The sequence below is a fragment of the Columba livia genome, chromosome 2, assembly GCF_036013475.1.
Source record: "Columba livia isolate bColLiv1 breed racing homer chromosome 2, bColLiv1.pat.W.v2, whole genome shotgun sequence".
Taxonomy (NCBI): Eukaryota; Metazoa; Chordata; class Aves; order Columbiformes; family Columbidae; genus Columba; species Columba livia.
The window spans coordinates 128,874,601-128,887,714 of NC_088603.1; the positions used below are offsets into that span (position 1 = coordinate 128,874,601).

A 13,114-nucleotide genomic window follows, 5' to 3' on the forward strand; every position below is an offset into this window, starting at 1 on the left:
AGGCGGCCGCGCTGAATGGCTGTCGCGCTGGAAGGGGCGGGGCCGGGGGAGCGCGAACTGGACCGTTGGCGGGGGCGGGGCCGGTGGCCGTTGGCGCGCGGGTTGAAGATGGCCGGGAGTTCGGCGGGAGTGGCGGCTGGGGGTGGATCGGCCCTCTCTGTTCCGCTGGCTGCGGTGGAGGCTGTGGCCGCGGACTGGATGCTGGAGTTCGCCTGCTCCTGCCTGTGCCGGCACTTCGGGGAGGGCTGCGCGGCGCAGCTGCGGCGGTGGAGGGACGTGGCGCTGGGTGAGGGCGGCGGCGGCGCTCAGGGTCTGAGGCCGGGGCCGGCTGCGGCCGCTCCTGGGGGGCAGGTGTCTCTGCCAAGTGCCAGGGGCAGCGTTCTCGAGCACGCTAATTTTAGCACACTGGAAGTGCTTCCGCACTTATCTCTTGTTCCATCGAAGCACGTTTTATACTTGCGTTTAGCCTTTTAATGGTCGTGGTGACCGGTGCTGAGGAGGCTTTCAGTGACTTTAGGGGCTTCAGAAGATTCTTAGAGTGATAGAGGGTTGTCTGGTGAGATTATTTAACAGTATTAGGAACGTTTGCACGTGGTAGAATTTAAACATTGCAGGCCGATTTTTTTATTTATCTTTTTTTTTAAATCCACTAGTTTTTGAGTTTAGCATGCAGTGGCAGCTCTGCTGGAGTATCGTTAAGGTAATCACAGCTTTGTGCTGTTTTCTTAATTAAACCAGACCAGGGAAGGAAGCTAACTGAACAGTTACAATAAAACAGTAGTTAACTGGGGCTTGGGGTGAGAACTTTTAGATGGTTAGGTGAACACAAGCATTGGTGCTAATCTATCATCTTGAATCTGCGATGCTTGAATGTACAACACGGTTGCGTATATACCATCAGCAGTTATTGAAGCCGAGTCCTCAAATGCTGAAGGTTCAAGGCTACTGAGAAGTTGAAGAGGATTTAGTGAAGATATGCGAATATGGTAAAAAAATCGGAGTAGAATTACTTAGTATGCCGAGTTCCTTGAGTTTATATTCAGGGTTATGGTAGAAGACTAGAACTATAGTCGGAATGAACTAAAGGCGGAATGAAGTCTGCTGACTGGATTTTGAATGGAAAAACATATTTTAAATGAAAAATACTTAATAGTGAGAGCAATTAACAGGTAGAAGTAAATGTCTATATCTCAGATAAATTAGATGGATTTGTGATGGTATTTCTGTTAAAAATATTTTTTCCTGAAGATGCCAGGTTAGAGTTGTTTGGGTTTTTTGGTTGGTTGTGTGTTTGTGTGTGTGTTCTTGACTCAAGTAAATGTGTTTGTATGACATGTTTAAACTTATGCAAAGAACATAGTACAATGGCATGTAGAATGATTAGCAAGGAGATCGATATGAGAAATTGTAAGAGGTAAGAAATCCAAAGCTAATATAATGAAGTACATTGAGCTGGGGGCTGCTAGATTGAATAATTAATGGTGCTTCTCTGTGTTTGGCTTTGGGACTGTGTTTCAGTGAGGAAAATCATACTGAAATTTCATGAAGATGTAGTTGGGAAGCAGAGACACTGTCAGCACAGAAGCAGATTGGAATATCTCCTGAGAAGAACAGCCAGCCTTTTGAGGACTGCATTAGTAGAAACAATTAATTAAATTGTATAGAATGCAAGTTTGCGTGAAACCGGGTACTAGTAGCAGATTTGTAATTTGTTCCTGATCTGTTCAGCAACAGAGGAAAGAGTTGGGCATATTGGTGCTAGAAGATTACGAAGTCAAAAGTATAAAAAGTCTCTGGAAGAAAGCTAAGCACAGTCATAAGATTGCTTTAGAAAAGTGGTTGTGGGTTTTTTTTCATAGAAATACAAAATTATTATTCTTGCATGTGTCAAAGTGAGACCCTAACGAAGTAATAAGTGACTGTCAACAAGGTCAATTCAAACTGAAGCAAGTGCAGAGGGTAGGAGGGCTAAGAGAGCAAGATGGGCTATTTTATTAGGACATAATTGATATTACTGTATAGCTCAGTACATTGCAAAGTAGAAATAACTGTTTACCTGGGATTAAGGATTTAAGAACAACATGGCAAGTTTATGTGCCTTGCCTACCTTATCTTGCCTTGACAGGATGTTATGATCTATATACCTGAACTGAATTTCTAAAGTTTCTGATGAAATGCTAAGATGAGAATTACATTTGAGTGGCTATAGGGAGGAGAGCAATTAATGATTGAGGGTACTATTAACAAATGAATTAACAGAGAAACTAAGGAAGAACAGTCTAGAAGACTAAGTCTATGTCTCTTTCTGTTTTTCTGCATTACTTGTAATTGCTGCAAACCACCTGGTGTTGACACAGTAAACATTTCAAGGTTTCTTTTTCTTTTGGAATAACTCTAAAGGAATTAAACTTGTGTACTCAAGACTGTTGCATTGTACAAACCAAGCTCAGGAAGTTTGCCTTAAAAAAGCACCCCTCCTCTGAATTAAAGCGCTAATGTAGGAGCACCTTAAAATAACAGAGAAAGCTGAAAGATCTCAAACTACTTGCCAAGATGACCTGTTTTGTTCTGCTTAATCATTCAGCTACAGTATTCTACCTACTTCCAAAACTTCCAAGCTCTGGCTCCATCTTCAGGGCATGATGATGGTGCTTATCTCTATCATTAAATTCATACAAACTCTTTCTGAAATTGAACTTTGTCTGCTGTGGAAGATACATGAAATTGTGATTAAAACGAGTGGCACTTTACTGCTGTTCTAAGCAGTGTTCTTTTTTTACTTGCTGTTTTGCCTGTAGGAATTAATAGCTCTTGTATCACCTGCCCTCACTGAAGCAGTTGTGAATGTGTTGTTCCAAGTCCAAATGATAATATCCTGTTTGATGTTATCTTAGGTAATCATTTGGTGCCATTTAATTGATTCGCAATTTCATGCTTATCCATTGTTCATGGAAGACAATCATATACTAATAAGCAAGTAGGCTGAGCACTTTCAAATAAAACAATGTTAGGTGCTGTAGTTGTGTCATTGCAAAGCTTGGGGGTCCCATGCTCCAGAATTCTGGCTTTTGTGAGGCTGACACTGAAATGTGTACATAAACACTCCCTGAACTCTGGTATTCAGTCTGCAGCTCAGACAAGTCACTTGACACATTCTTCAGTTTTCATTTTGCTGTGAAGACAAATTACTTTATCTCGCACATTAAAATATGAAGTTCACAGTAACGAGCATGATAGAAATAATCTCATGATGGCTCCCATTCTAAAATATGCAATAATCCTCATGACCTTCCAACCTTGTGAGGAGGATTTCCCTTGTAGATTTAAATTTCTGACTAATCTCTTCTTGTAGCTTTTACTGCTTTTAGTCTGTCGGTTGCTATAGCAACATGTAAGTGTTACCAGTCTGCATATGGCTCGTGTTTTGTGGGCATTCCACAGAAATGTTCTCTGGAGCAGAGCGTTGTCTTTTGTAGTAAGCTACTGAGAAAAAACAAAACTTCAATTATTTATATAAGATACTGTCATCTTTGATGAATACAAGCCTGTGTTGCATTTTACCACTTCTGGGTTTCTGTTGTGGACTGCAAGAGGGATAGGTTTTTCTGGTCAAATTCTTAAGTATGATTTAAGTTATTGCAACATGGAAGGAGATTAAGAAACAGATTAAGCACACTTAGTTAATGAGTTAGAAATTTAATACATTATTAAAGTCTAATAACACAGTGTCTGGTCTACTTCTAGCCACACTGTGGCAGTGCTGGAGCAAGACTGACTTAACTTTTCTTTTCCAGCTCTTATTAGTGGCCTCTCCAAAATACCTACACATCAGAAAAAAACAGTGTACCTCTGTCACCTTTTGATAAGAATTGCAGAAGGAAAAAACCTTGGTAAATTCTATCTTTTTTTTTTTCATTTGTTGTTTAAATAGATTTGCATGAACTTGTGGAGAGGTGTATTGGGTATACTTTTGTATAGCCTTTAATGTATTTTATATATATATATAAAAAATAGTGCATTATATATATGTATTCAATGACTGAAGTCTATGTTTTTGACTGTCTATATTCCACATGTGACTGAGCTGTATGCAGGACCAGTGTTCTGTGCTGACTGAATTAGCTGCTTTGAGTTTGAATGACTTTATGCTTTTTAAATTATTGGTCTTTTTTGTGAGAGTGGCATCGACAAAAGAAATATACTGGAAAAGATTGACAAGCTCTTGGTGAGCAATATTTGGTATTTTAAAGTACAGAATGTACATTTCTTTCTGCACATGTCACTCTAGAGGTTAAAGTAGGATAGACAGTAGGAATAAGGATATGGATGAAAAGGATGGCTGCTCTTGTTTCTTACAGAAGGCTGTAAGACTTTCAGAAAGCAGCAGGTCCTTGGGACTCTAATTCACTACTGTGTCTCCTGCATGGCTGTACTCACAATTTACTGGTTTAGCCAACCTGATTTTGCTTCCATGCTCAAGTTTATGGAAGGCTTTTCTGCTGCAAGTTTTCATTGCATGATAAAACTCATTGGTACCTAAGGACTTCAAAAGCAGTCTTGCCAGTGTGAGCATGGAAGGAAGGAAAAAAGTGTATAAAATATTTTTTGTTTTTTCAGTATTGCTTAAATTGTTTACCTTCTGTCTGAAAAGTATTTACTGTGAGGAATAAGGAGATATTGAGAGAGATTCTGCTATGATGTCATAAAATGAAAGAAAAAGTGAGGCTGTAGTTAACTTAACGTCTTGAGCTAAGCTGGCAGTGCCATGGAAAAAAAGCAGCTTTGTGCATCTGCCATCTCCTACTGCATCTGTTATGTTGGTGCACTCACTTGTGCAGATGTGCAGTGACCAGACTGGGAAACTGTGTCTAGAGTGTTGAGGGGATGGTTATTTGGCTGTGCTGGATTTCTGCCAGAACTGGTCACTGATCTTACTTGCTGGGAGTTTGCATAAACCTTGGTGTTGGCACAACAGTACAATGACACAAGGGTTGCTTCTGCTTTTTCAGTGATGCTTCTATGTAAAGCTGTTTTAATTTTCATCTCGGTTTAACCCTTTCAAATATAACAAAAGTTAAGATGTGCAAATATAGGGAGACTCAGGAGGGGAGGTCCCTTAAACACACCTAAAGAGAGATATTTAAAGTAATTTGAGAAAAAAGTAATTGAAATTATGTATAGTACTTGTTACTTTATTTTGTATAAATAATGTAATATATTTAGATTTATAATTTAAGTTTCTTAAATACTTTTTTCCCTGAAGAATGCCATTTTGAAAAGGATCAAAGAATTTCACCTTTGGAATCTGCTCTGTCTTTCTGGACTTTACTTGAAAGGGAAGAAATTAAACTGGAAAAGCTTCATGAAGATATTCGTCGGTTGATTCAAATTCAGGTTTGTGTGATTTATTTAAAATGCTTCAGGATGCTAGCTATTCATTCTGCTAGAACAGGGCTCCTTTTACAAAAATCTTCGGCTATTATCTAGCTGAACTGAATTTTCTAAATTTGTTGCATTTTCAAGTACAGAGTAAATAGATCTGTGCAGGGGACTTTTCCCTATCTAAATTGGTTCCTGTTTGCCCCAGTTCAAAATTGTTTCAAAAACTGCCAATCTGAAAAAAAAAAAAAAAGATAGCAATTGAGAGATCAATTTCAAAACACTAATATCTTGAGCTTTAAAATATGAGTAGATTTTTGTTTTGTTTTTTGCTTAAAAATAACTCTTTGTGTCAGAGGAGTTTTGCTTTCAAAGAGACACATGTAGAAACATGCTGACAGCTACTGGAACTGGGAAAGTCTTTTAGGAGAGTCCTTTTAAATGCCAAATGGAGAGGTTTTAAGCTTTTATACATGAGGCTTAATATTACTTCAGAACTAACTGTTATAACTAGATAATTGTTTGTAACCCTCAAATATATAATCCTCTGGATTTCTGAAGTCTTACAAAACTGTCAAAGTGTGACCTCGCTTTTTTTTCTGAATGTCAGGTGACATATATTTCAGGATATCTTGTAATTATATTTGTTGTAGATTGTAGCAGTCTATATGGAAAGTGGATATTTCAAGGAGGCTGCTGAAGTTCTTGAAAGGCTGTTTACAGACTCTGAATCAGATAAGGTAACAACTTGCTTAACTAATTTACATTAAGCTCTCTCATTTTCAGAGTGTGGAATGGGTTTCCAAAGCTAACATATGCTACCTGCATAGCTTTGTCCGAATTACTGCCTATGCAGTCACACACCTATGGCATTTGTAAATATGAAACTAAATTTGTGGCTAGGGGATTGATATAATAGAAATAAGGGATGATCTGGGGGAGCAAAATGCTTTGAGGAGCAGTTGTTCTTCACTGTGAGCAGCATTAGTCTGAACTTCATCCCCTTTGCCACTTCATATGAGTGAGGTGTCACTACAGAATCTGGGAATTTGCTATGGCTGTTTTCTCAGAGTAAAGGCAGTATAAACATGCTGGCAAAGACATAGTAACTCCCTAATAATCTATCTGCTGACTTTTTCTGAACAATTGCAGTGCACTCTACTTGTCTCTGTCGATTAGTGTTCTACACACCAAAGCATCACAAGGAAGGAAAGCTCATTTGCATCTGTAGTACAGAGTGTATGTTATTATGCCTCTGAAAAAGATGACATATGTAGATCAGGCCACCTCCTGGTTTGATGTTGACTGCATCTATGTACGTCTTTAAAATAATAGCTAGTGCACACATCTGAATTTGCTGGGGTGGAGAAAAGAGCAAAAGGAGTGCAGGTAAAAAGAAAAAAAGGCAAAAAATGCTGCCTCTATCTTCCTCTGGTAAATTAGGACATGTGTTCTATGTGAATAGTAGCATGTGTATAACTTAATCTTCAGATACACTTTTCATTTGGAGGATTCAGCTGTTTGGAAAGTGTAGGCTGTGGTAACAGTATTCAAATTCATAAATAAGAATGCAACCTGTACACAGAAGTTAATTCTTGGATATATTGGTTTCTGTAAGATTCAGAGTTTTTGGTAGAAAAAACATGAAAATGGGATTATCATATTCATGTGTCCTTTATGCTACTGTACAAAATAGTGTTTTTCCTGAACACTGTAACCCACTTTCAATGGCAGTCTTTTTGAGGCAGCAAGTGAGAAAAGAGAACCCAGTAATGAGTGGCATTTTCTGGGTGTTTTTGCTCTGTTGACAACTCTGCTTTCAGTGTTATTCATAAAGGAATGAGAATGAGGCTCTCCAGAAAGTTACACTTTATGTGCTCAGTAAGTGGTTAACTCCTGGTATTATGCCTACTTAACTTGAGAGCCTTTTCAAATTGTAGCATGAAGTTGTTTAGGCATATTCATAAAACAACATAATCGTCATGTTGCGTGTGTCCTGTTTAGCATAGATGCCCATTTTACTGCAGGATCTATTATTGTGTTGTATAAAGCTGTGCTTTTCTTAGCCTTTAAGGATGAAGCTGGCAACCATAATTAAGAGCAAGGACCCATATGTTCCCCTTCTCCAAAGCTTCAGTTACAATCTTTTGATAAGTAAAATCAAGTCTTACATTGGACCTTTCATGAAAGAAAATGAAACTAACTTCTTAATACAGGTATGTCAAAACTATTTTCAAAACTTATCTGAAATAGATATTTAAGAAGATTAAATCGATTTATACTTTCAAGGGAGTTGTTTAGACAGTATTCAGATATTGTATTAGATGAAAAGAAAGCTTAATCTTTCTTTGGCTTCTTATTAATTAAAAAAATGGTTGAGTATATGCTTAGGAGAAAGTTACTAGAAATAAGACTCCTCTGACATATATTCTGTGAATGTTTTTTGCACAACTGTTTTGAATAGAAAAATAGTTAGGAAAAGAAGCATAAGTAAAATGAGGTCTGTCATTATGGTATGTTTAAGAGAAGCAGTTCTTATCTGAGGTTCCTTAAAAAATAAACATTAAATGTATAGTTACATTATTTTGTTTGTTTGTCTGTATGACTTCTCATACTAAAACTAAAAGATTCAGACATGTTGACTGAAAGCTTTAGGAATATCAGAAGCGTTAGGAGATAGAAAACTGTTATTACTGTTTTCATGTAAATAAAAAAGCTCCTTACAAATGATCTGGCTCAAAAGTGATTTTAGAATTGGCAAGAACAACATTCCTCCTGCAGTTTGTCTTCTGGAGGATTGTAAAGAATTTCTCTTATGTTTACTTCCTGTAAAAGAATATTGAATTTCTCAATTACAAAAGCACAAACATCTAAAGGTAATAATAAGAAAATTTTAAGTAAACAAACCTAAAGTTCCTCTGGGCTTTTCATTTTCTTACCAGAAAGAAAGACTAGAGAACTTATTAAATGCAGTTGAAGTATACTCCAAGGAATACCTTTTAATGGCTTCACTTGGTTGTCAATTTTCAAGTTTATTTTTTAAGGCTATTCCTTTGAGTCTCGGAGGAGATGAAGGCTTGGAGATGTCAGAGGCCTGGAACTCCATACTAGCATACCATGGCCCTCTGTGTTGCACACCCACTACCCATCCTACTGCCTGCACCAATGTTGCAAATCTTATTTCTAAAATCCTTATTTTGGACTGAGTTACTCAGAGACACAGGGGAGACAGTGTTGTGAAGAGTTCCCACTTCTGCTGTGTAATACACATGACCATTTCCCAGCAGTGTACCCTGCATTCTCTACAGAAAAACACTCTAGCTTGAACTGTTCATCTCTCTTTCTTCTGGTACCATATATAGAAGTATAATCATAGAATCATTGAATAGTTTGGGTTGGAAGGGGCCTTCAAAGGTCACTTAGTCCAACCCCAATGCAATGAGCAGGGACATCTTCAACTAGATCAGGTTGCTCAGAGCCCCATCCAGCCTGGCCTGGAATGTCTGCAGGGATGGGGCATCTACCACCTCTCTGGGCAACCTGGGTCAGTGTTTCACCGCCCTCATTATAAAAAAAATGTCTTCCTTACATCTAGTATAAATCTACCCTCTCTTAGTTAAAAACCATTACCCATTTTCCTATTGCAGCAGGTCCTGCTAAAAGGTTTGTCTATACCTTTTTCATAGACCCTATAGTACAGAAAGGCTTCAATAAGGCCTCCCCAGAGCCTTCTCTGAGCTGAACAACCCTGACTCTCTCAGCCTTTCCTCACAGCAGAGGTGCTCCAGCACTCTGATCATTTTTGTGGCTCTCCTCTGGAACGTCCCCAACAGGTCCATGTCTTTGCTGTGCTGAGAACTGCAGAGCTGGGTGCAGAACTCTAGGTGGGGTGTCACCAGAGCAGAGGGGCAGAATCACCTCCCTTGACCTGCTGGCCACTCTCCTTTGGATGCAGCCCAAAATATGATTGGCTTTCTGGGCTGTGGGCACACATTACCAGCTCATGTCCAGCTTTTCATTCACCATAAGGTGGCCTGCACTGCTAGACTGTTTTGTAGGCTACTTTTTCTAGGTTATTGTTGAGCTTAGAATCTACAAGATTGCAGCTCTTACTGTTGGCGAAGTTCTTGTCCTTCAATTAACTTATAGGTTAGCTGCCTTAAGAACAGTCTGCAGATAATGCATTACAAGGAAAAAGGACCTATACCAAGAAAGCGTTGATTGAATAATTGATAATTTTTCTGTAACCAGAATACTTTCCACTATTTTCATGTATGACTGAGTGAAATAGATAATTTTGGTTTTAATGTTATCTGACTCCAAAAAATGTTGAGAGATTCTGCAAGCTATTGTGAAGGACTGGTTAAGATTTCAGGAAGACTGAAAATTGGATGGAAAAATTGGACAGAAAATTAACAGGAGGCAAAAGCAAGCCATGAAAGAAGAACTAGGTGAAAATTGAGAGCAACTGGCTAAGCAGAAAAGTGAAGCCTATAGTGAATCTGTTAACTTTGAATCATTTTGATATTTGAGTGTTACAAAACAGATCGCCTTCTGGGATGTATGGATAGTGTTGGATGGAAGATAGTTGGCTCTGCTTAGTAATGAAGGTGCATGAACCAGATTTTTTTTTTTTTCTGGTATAGCTTAAGATGCTAGATAAGAAAGTTGGTAGCAAAGTGGCAAGAATGACCTCGTCTCAACTCAGGGTTTTGTGGTGTTCTTTGGTCTGTTTTGAAGGTGTTATGTATTATACCAAGTAAGTGGGAAGAATCTAGGGAAAAGTCCAATCTTAAGATTCTCTGGACATTCTGTAAAGAGTAATTAACTATACCTTTTTCCTCTTGGGAATGGGGGAGAAATAATCTTAATTTGTGCCTAAAAGCTTAGGCAGAAAGTTAGAAAATTATTTTGCTAATACAGGAAAGGTTACATTACAAGCCTAAAGTCAGATTAGATGTGTCTTTTGAAAGTGACGTAGGTATGCTTGATTCTTCCATGCACTGCAAAACTAGATGAACTGGTGAAGCCTCTCAGTTTTCAGTGTCTGCTTTTATAACTACATCAGTAACTGATGTACTTTGATAGTATTTGCAGTCTTAGTCTCTGCAAAGTATTTTACACATCTGTATGTTCATTTTATTATGCAAGTATTCATTGTATTTCTGTATGTCCATGTAAATATCACTTGTGGCTATGACTAAAATTTCTCTTGAGTTATTGGCTGATAAAGATCTTAATGGATCTCAACAGACTACAGTTTTTTATGATCTACTGATTTTAAGGATAATACCTCCAAAGGGTCTGTGAAATAAGCACTGTTAGTCCTTGTAGAGAGTGCACATGTTAATCTTAGTGTAAACTGCTGTCTAGGTACTGGCTGGCTTGCTGGCTTTAAAATTAAAGTATTGTTTCCATTTCTCACAGGCAGCCGCCGAACATGTAGAATCTAAAGGACTGGGAGCAATAGCACTGCAAAACAAAACCGTGAATGTCAATGAAAACAATGAAAGTAATTTAAAAACAAAACAAAGGTTTGTATTAAGCGTTATATTGTAACTCGAAACTTGTAGAGCTAAGAATAGGTAGAAGGAAGGACATTAAATTCCAAACTACTGTCCAATAGAAAATCAACTATAAGCACATTCTCTGTTTTTAAGTTTGGGCTTCTCTATGGTAGTAACTTTTGGCATTTACATCAAATAGCCTGGCATTAAGTACTTGTTGAAGATTTTTCAGTTTCAGTTCAGTTCATTTTTCAGTTCAAACAGCTGTCAGTCTTGTATAAAAAAATAAAAACACTTCACTTTTTTTTGTCTTTATGCTTGATGGAGCTCCTTTTAGTCCTGCCCTCTTAATTTCAAGCTATAGTATATCTGGAGAAGAAAGAGGATAAGGAAAGGAAATCAGTCAACTACTTTTTCCTTACAGCTAGACACAAGATTCTCTTAGTGATACTAGTGTGATGGGAAAGTTATGTTACTTCAGGATTGTGGCAATGTGAACCCTCAAGACAATTACATACTTTTCTAAAATGCTGGGGGAACTTGAAGCCCAGTTCTTCCCCTGCTCCTCTGTCTTTATTTTGAAAAGTACTAATATTCTAGGTTTATCATCACGTGATTTTCATGGAAAATAAATTATGGTCTTTAGTTGGGATAGAGCTTGTATTTCTGTGGATTTGTAGTTGGAATATTTGACATCATTTAGTTAAGGAAATTGACTGATGCAGACAGTATACAGGAAGGCAAGCCATAAGGTGATTTTTAGAAGGACAGCACCTAACACAGTCAAATCTGAGAGGTATGATGAAACACTTGATCAAAAAACCTATGGAAACAATTCCTAGATTGTGTAGAAGGTACGTAAAATGATTGATGTCTTCAACGTAAATCTGTAATGTCTCATACTCCTGCAGGTATAGGGAGGCAAGATTAAGAAGGTTAATGGATTGAAGCAGTTAGTGTTTATGTGCCACTGTTTCTATAGAGAAATCTTGGAATTTTCTTTCATTTAAATATTGTCGAATCACATAAATGGCAAGTTGTAGCCTACAAGATGATTTTTGGGGTTTTCTTTTAAAGGCCAATGAAAGAGCAACAGAGTATTATGAATCAGTCACCTGGGGACCTAAAAAATACCACAGTAAGGTAAAATATTTTTTTGTTACTCTTTGTCATAGATACTTCATGAAGTTATGTGTATTTTTACTTCAATTCTGTGTTCCCTACAGGCCTCATTTAGGATGGAAGTGCAGAGCGAACAGGGTTCTTCAGAGTGAGTATTAGCTTATTTTTACACTTTCATGTAACTGTCACGTCAAACATTTTCTTCCCCTGCACACCACTGCAATAAATGGGTTAGCAGTTTGATAACTGCCATCCAATGTGATTGGATTAACAGAAAATTGATTGTGGTGGAAAAAACCCTCCCAATTGTTGTTTGTGGTTTCTGCACAAATACAGATTTGGTGGTTGCCACATTTAGGAAGCTATTAAATGGCTAATGGTTCTCTGGCAACTCATTTTGTGAAGTCATGCAATATTTCTGGTTTGCTTGGGTTTTTGTTTGCTTTACTGGGATTTACGGTACTCTGTGCAAAAGAAAGCTGTCAGTGGAGAAGTGCAGCCTTGTCTCTTCCAGGCCTCTGATATAGATAACTTTGGGAAGAAACTAAAAAACTTAGGATGTTCATGAGTCTTCCTAATATTACTTTTAAAAGCTTACAGCATGGAATGATATATTTATAAGTACGTTGTGAAAACCATTAGCCCACTCTTACCCCAAAGAGATGATGTAGTAGCTTCTGCATGTGGCCACATTGTACTTGGAAGGAGAAACTCATAAGATGCTCTGGATGCTTGCCACAGTTAGAACCTCACACATGTTCTGTGGTAATAAGGGAACCTGCTCTGATTAATGGTTAGTTCCCATTTTTACTATGTAAAATCAGAGCAGAGTGAATAGTAAAAAATATTTTTACCAAAATTGAAAAAAGCCTAATTATCCTGTACCAATTTTTATGTAATTGTTTAAAATACAAGTCTTCTGTGAGCTCTACTGCAGAGAAAATATAGTGACTTTTTTGAACAGACTGTTCAGTCCTTGGACTAAGGTGAGATTCATGTCTATATGTATATAAAAGTATATTTATATATAAACAGACACTGCAATTTTCCCAGTCTGTCAAAGCATATCAAAATAGTTTACATTCTTCTCTCATGTAAATGGTTGA

General features: G+C 37.8%; 1 protein-coding gene across 2 annotated transcripts in view; it reads left to right on the top strand.

Moving 5' to 3' along the window:
- TERF1 (telomeric repeat binding factor 1) overlaps nucleotides 1–13,114 on the top strand; it is a 23,281-nt gene continuing 10,167 nt past the window's right edge. The window contains exons 1-8 of one of the 2 annotated variants that reach the window (XM_065053800.1): nucleotides 1–286; nucleotides 3,795–3,890; nucleotides 5,264–5,394; nucleotides 6,033–6,119; nucleotides 7,446–7,595; nucleotides 10,807–10,913; nucleotides 11,964–12,029; nucleotides 12,113–12,156. In XM_065053800.1, coding sequence (XP_064909872.1) covers nucleotides 16–286; nucleotides 3,795–3,890; nucleotides 5,264–5,394; nucleotides 6,033–6,119; nucleotides 7,446–7,595; nucleotides 10,807–10,913; nucleotides 11,964–12,029; nucleotides 12,113–12,156 — 952 coding nt within the window. In that variant the 5' untranslated portion in view covers nucleotides 1–15. The remainder of the gene's footprint in view (nucleotides 287–3,794; nucleotides 3,891–5,263; nucleotides 5,395–6,032; nucleotides 6,120–7,445; nucleotides 7,596–10,806; nucleotides 10,914–11,963; nucleotides 12,030–12,112; nucleotides 12,157–13,114) is intronic. The other variant, XM_065053801.1, reaches the window with a different exon arrangement.